The sequence below is a fragment of the Berghia stephanieae genome, chromosome 1 (genome assembly GCF_034508935.2).
Source record: "Berghia stephanieae isolate SIO BIC M18660-M18661 chromosome 1, UCSD_Bste_1.3, whole genome shotgun sequence".
Lineage (NCBI taxonomy): Eukaryota > Metazoa > Mollusca > Gastropoda > Nudibranchia > Aeolidiidae > Berghia > Berghia stephanieae.
Genome location: NC_088360.1, coordinates 114,494,078 through 114,499,077, shown reverse-complemented (window position 1 = coordinate 114,499,077; position 5,000 = coordinate 114,494,078). Strand labels below are relative to the sequence as shown.

The window sequence follows — 5,000 nt, the reverse complement described above, 5'->3', positions numbered from 1 at the left end:
AAATAACACAGACAAGAAATATTCATACACTGTAATTTTTGACACATATCGATAAATTTCCGTATTTCACAAGTGAATTAACATAAACGAAATGTGTGATTGGATAATAGAAAAATACGAGGTTTCCAGAATTCTATTTTAGTAGATAGTCCAGATGTGTGTGAAGAAAACACTCGGCCGATGCGCAAGTCGACTAGGTCAATTCCACATCGTATTTTACATATCTTTTTCCACTCAAATTTGTGAATTAAATCAGGTTCCTTTAAAATATATTTTTATTGTTGAGACGTTGAGATGACAAAAAATCGTAAAAAACAAGACGCTTTTTAAAAGCTATGCTGTGATGTGTCTTTGTACATGATCAATCAATTGGCGTCATTATATCCAAACTTAAACAATAAAAAAAAGGAAAATTGAGGACAAAAATGTTGGTCTCTTTCACTTCTTTAGAGAAATTTTAGTCACCGTATTATAATCATAAAATTTAATTAAACTGACGTTTACCTTGAAGTGAACCAAATTAAAATTGTCAAGGTCGAAAATAATGGAACAAAAACTCTTGAGTAAACACTCTTTAATACCAAGTGGCAGCACCAGTGCTTAGAACGTTCGTAAATAATAAAGTAGAGAGAAATCACCAAAAGAAAAGTATATCACAGAATGAATGCATTACTATAAAATTCCTGAAGATTTTTTACTTCGATTACTTTTATTTATAATGGCCTTACTTTAAAGATCGATGTGGTGGTTGAATTACTTTGCAGAAGCGTTTTGGTTCTGCAAAGCATAAACGAATGTCAACAACGGGGACAAGATAAAAATATCTGGTCCTCATTTTTCATCTATAGAATTTAGCTTTAAAATGCTTATCACATGGGATAAAGCAGATGAAAAATTCGTGTCTTTTATGACGGTTTTGTATTTCACTCATTATATTAAAACATTGTATTGATGCTCGTTATAACTCGCATCAATACAGGTTATGAAATAAAAACCGTAATAAAAGACACTCATTGGTTATCTGCTATATACCTGAAATAAATAAACTTGAGCCAACAACAACAGTTAACACCCAGGGCGAAACGTGGCACTTATGAGTCGCTTTTGCCAGCTTTGTCAGAGTTTAAAACCAATCATTTTATTATTGAAATTGTGGAACAGCCTTAAATGGCATTGTATATATTACTAAAAATAAAATGAAGATTTAAATGTTATGAACTTTTAGTCTTTTGTCCTTTAAAAATGGTATCGTAATATGTTCTCAATGAAATATTAAAAATTAATCCAAGCTTGATATTTTTGACTATAAATGTTATTAAATCTTTAGCTACTAAATTATCCCTACACAAAGTATACTTGTTTGCAGGTCTGATAACCCAATGTTATTGTTGCAAATTATGGGTCATTGTTGTAATGGAAATACTCTCAAACCAACGCAACATATTGTCAAATACAAACAATGTTAAAGCAAGCCCATAATTGCACTCGGCTATCAGACTTTCCAATATGTGCACTTTGGTATGTAAGAAGGTATACTTTGAAAATTCATCCAAAGCAATCAAATGCCTTGAGTCAGATGTTTTTTTGTTCCTGATTCTACCAGCTATTGGATAGCTGATTATGACTTAACAAGTGGAATGAATTTTGTGATAGGTTGGCACCCTATTACAATGTAGCTAAGGGTTTCTACTGTCTGTTTAATTTAACCGATACCGGGAGAAGCATTGCTCTAGAATCTTGCTTTCTTTTGAGAACTGCTAGCTTAATGGATGTTTAACAATTTGGCCAGAGAACTCGTCCTTCAAATATCGATCGATTTAAAAGAACCTCGTCTTGGCAAAAACTCATTAACCTGGGCATTAGTGAAGTCCCATGTTTAAGAGTTTTTTCCAAGATGAGGGGTCATTTAAATCGATCGCTATTTGAAGGACGAGTTTTCTGAACAAATTTTTAAATAAGTGTCCTTCAAGAATACGGTAGTTAAGTGGTCAATCATAACAACATTAAATAAATCCTATTATAATCTTTCTTCAAACTCTCCTCTAGGCATCCGTTACATCAAAGACATGCAGCTTGGCAACTGTTCCATCCACCCGTTGGTCAGTCATACTCCTGATTTAACCAAAGACCCGCAGAAAACCATAGAGATGAGTGACCCCAACAGGTTTTTTACATTTACAAAGAACTATTCCTACTCTGGAGTGGTAAATTTGATTTTTTAAAATTTGTCTTTAATATCGTTTCGTTTCTTTTTTTATTATTGATCGTTTGTGTGAGTATTTTGTTTGTTTGTTTCATTTTTTTGTCTTTCGTTTTGTTTAGCCTGCTTTATTTGCTTTATTGTTTGCCTTTTTGTTGTTGTTCTTTTTGTTTGTTGTTAATTTGCTTGTTTGTTTATAATGGATTAAACAATATTTGACCGTCCATCATTTCTGTTTTTCAAATTCAAATGATAAATTTCAAATTCTGAGCATCATTCTAATTCAATGTTTAATCGACTCTGTAATTCTGCATTCAAGGTTTAGGTTTAAAAGACCCAGTTGATTAAAGAAATAAGACATCGTTCCTTTTTATTCTGCAGAGATATGTTCGAGGAATTAAGTGCGATGTCTTCAGCGCAGTCATCAACCAAATATCGAAAGGAATTCCAACTGACGTACTTTTCCATTATTACTTTATGTTTGTGAGTTACCAAATTATTTAACCCTCTCCTTATCAACTACAGGAAAATTGTCACATTCGGTAGGATACAATGAATATTTTTCTTACTCCGATTTCTTTTGTACACAAATATAGTTGAAGAATATTCTTTGATCTTTAAGAAAATAATGCTGTTTTGTAAAGCTTGTCTTACTAAATAAACTATTTATAGAATGTACTTATTGCTTTTACATTGAGTGTAAAATATTTAATTTTAGTGTTGGATAAGAATGGGATTTCTGGAATAATCCTGAAAAATATTTGGTGAGGAGAGGGGTTAATCTAGAGGGGATTATGACCGACGTGTCAACCTGCTATAGACACTTAGATAACCACGCCTCTCGGACAGTCGTCATAATGTAAACAATGGCTGTGATTGTTTTGACATAGCAGACTACACAGGATTTACTATCGATGGTATGTGTCTAAGTAAAACACCCACTGTTCTACTGCCTGATCAAAAGATCCAACACAGAAAACTATGTGTAAATTTGAGAAAATTTTGTGATAACTAGTCGTTCATTTGGCGGTATAAAATCAATATCAATGATCAGAGAGAGGTCAATTTCATTCAAGTTATTGTTTATAAACAACAAAAACATGCTTGTCCGAGCGCATGTTAAGGTGTGTCACAAATTTTGTGTTTTGATTGGTCAAATATCTACTGATTAATCATATCGGAATGAACGGGTAGAAGAAAACCGAGTTTAACGCCAAAATTATAAGTATCCCTTCAGAAACATTAGGCCCATGGAGTCGGAGTTTATCCTGGTGTCTATAGCACGAAACGGACAATAACAATAATTGCTTGCTACCCTTTTGATTGGACGCTAGTCTATTGAAAATTACTTTCCGACAGGCCTCCCCTTTCTTTTGGCTGAATAATAAAAAATCCCCCCCCCCCCCAACCGGACAATCTACCACCAATAGAATATTTGAAATAACTTCTAAAACGTTTTTAAAAAGTGTGAACAAATTATTGACTTTGTCCTGAATATTCGACACTTTATAAAGCATTAAATACTATAATTTTAATGCCAGTTTGTCAATATTTGGAGTATTTTTGTTGCGAAAGTTACGAAAACGATATTTTGGCACAGCTTTATTTTCATATCAAACTTTGACAAATTTACGATATGCATAGAGGCATAACTCATAAAACTGATATTGTGACATGTGCTCTTTCCACCCCCCGTGGTCTTCATTTGTTCTAACTTTAATCTTATAACCTGATCTGGAATATCAATTTTAATAATCTGTTTCCCCCCCCCCCCCAACATAATACCGTTTTAAGACATTTGGCCACGAATGACAAAAATATTATTTGACACACATTCATTTTATAATGAATTATTTGGCTACCTTTTATCATCCTTGTGTACTTTTCAGAAATCAGTATAAAAATAAAAACAAAAACAAAAACAACAACCCCCCCCAAAAAAAAAAAACACACCTAAACAAATAATTTGATTTACTCGTCTCCTCTTGTATAAAAGATATAAAGAGCACGATTAACGTGGATGTTTATGCGCTATATAAATTCATTATGTATTATTTATTATTATTTTATTAAATAAGAATAAAAATTGTGAAAAATGACATTTTTATAAGTTTTGAGAGCGACACAAAAAGTCTCAAGTTTAAAAGAGGTCAAGTAATAGATTTTCTTCCCCTTTGGATTATCTCAAACGATCCATATTTGTGGCCGTGATCTTAAAACAGGAATATATCGGTGGTGTGAGCAAGTACCAAAAAGGTAATATTAAAGTTAGAATGACAGAAATGTAAGCGTAGCCAAAGTCTCACATATTTGTCTATAAATTCAGTTTTAACAGGTCTGATACCCGAACACAATTATGGGCTGGATTATGGACACGATTTTGCACTGGTTTTAGAGTATTTCTATTACAACAATTAGCCCGTAACAATATGGGTTATCAGACCTCAAATAAGTACAGTGTCGGACCTGCCTAATTGAAAATATTAAAAAATCGTACTTTTAGGAGATAAAAATTCCATTCGTTATAGTAAACTTTAAAAAATCAACAATTTACCCTCACAAATAACACGTAAAAATCCTTAAAATTATGTAGTCTGGCATCAACTTTATGTTTTAATGACTTCGAGGTGCTCATGAAGTTCTGAAATGGAAGCCTACATATCGCAATTCTATGGGATTTTTTGTAACAGTAGGTAGGTCTGCTTTAAAGCGTCTACATCACTGGGAAAAATATTATTACTGTTTGAAGTTTTGAGCTGGTAGGTCATTTTATTTAAAGTAAAAATTTTCCTTTTGTCAT

At 32.6% G+C, this 5,000-nt stretch overlaps 1 protein-coding gene across 1 annotated transcript in view; it reads left to right on the top strand.

Moving 5' to 3' along the window:
- Window positions 1-5,000, top strand: part of LOC144962800 (uncharacterized) — a gene marked incomplete at its 5' end in the record, with an annotated part of 78,191 nt that overhangs the window by 25,814 nt on the left and 47,377 nt on the right. Inside the window, 2 exon segments of the mRNA XM_078896063.1 lie at window positions 2,047-2,204; window positions 2,582-2,683. Coding sequence (XP_078752189.1) covers window positions 2,047-2,204; window positions 2,582-2,683 — 260 coding nt within the window.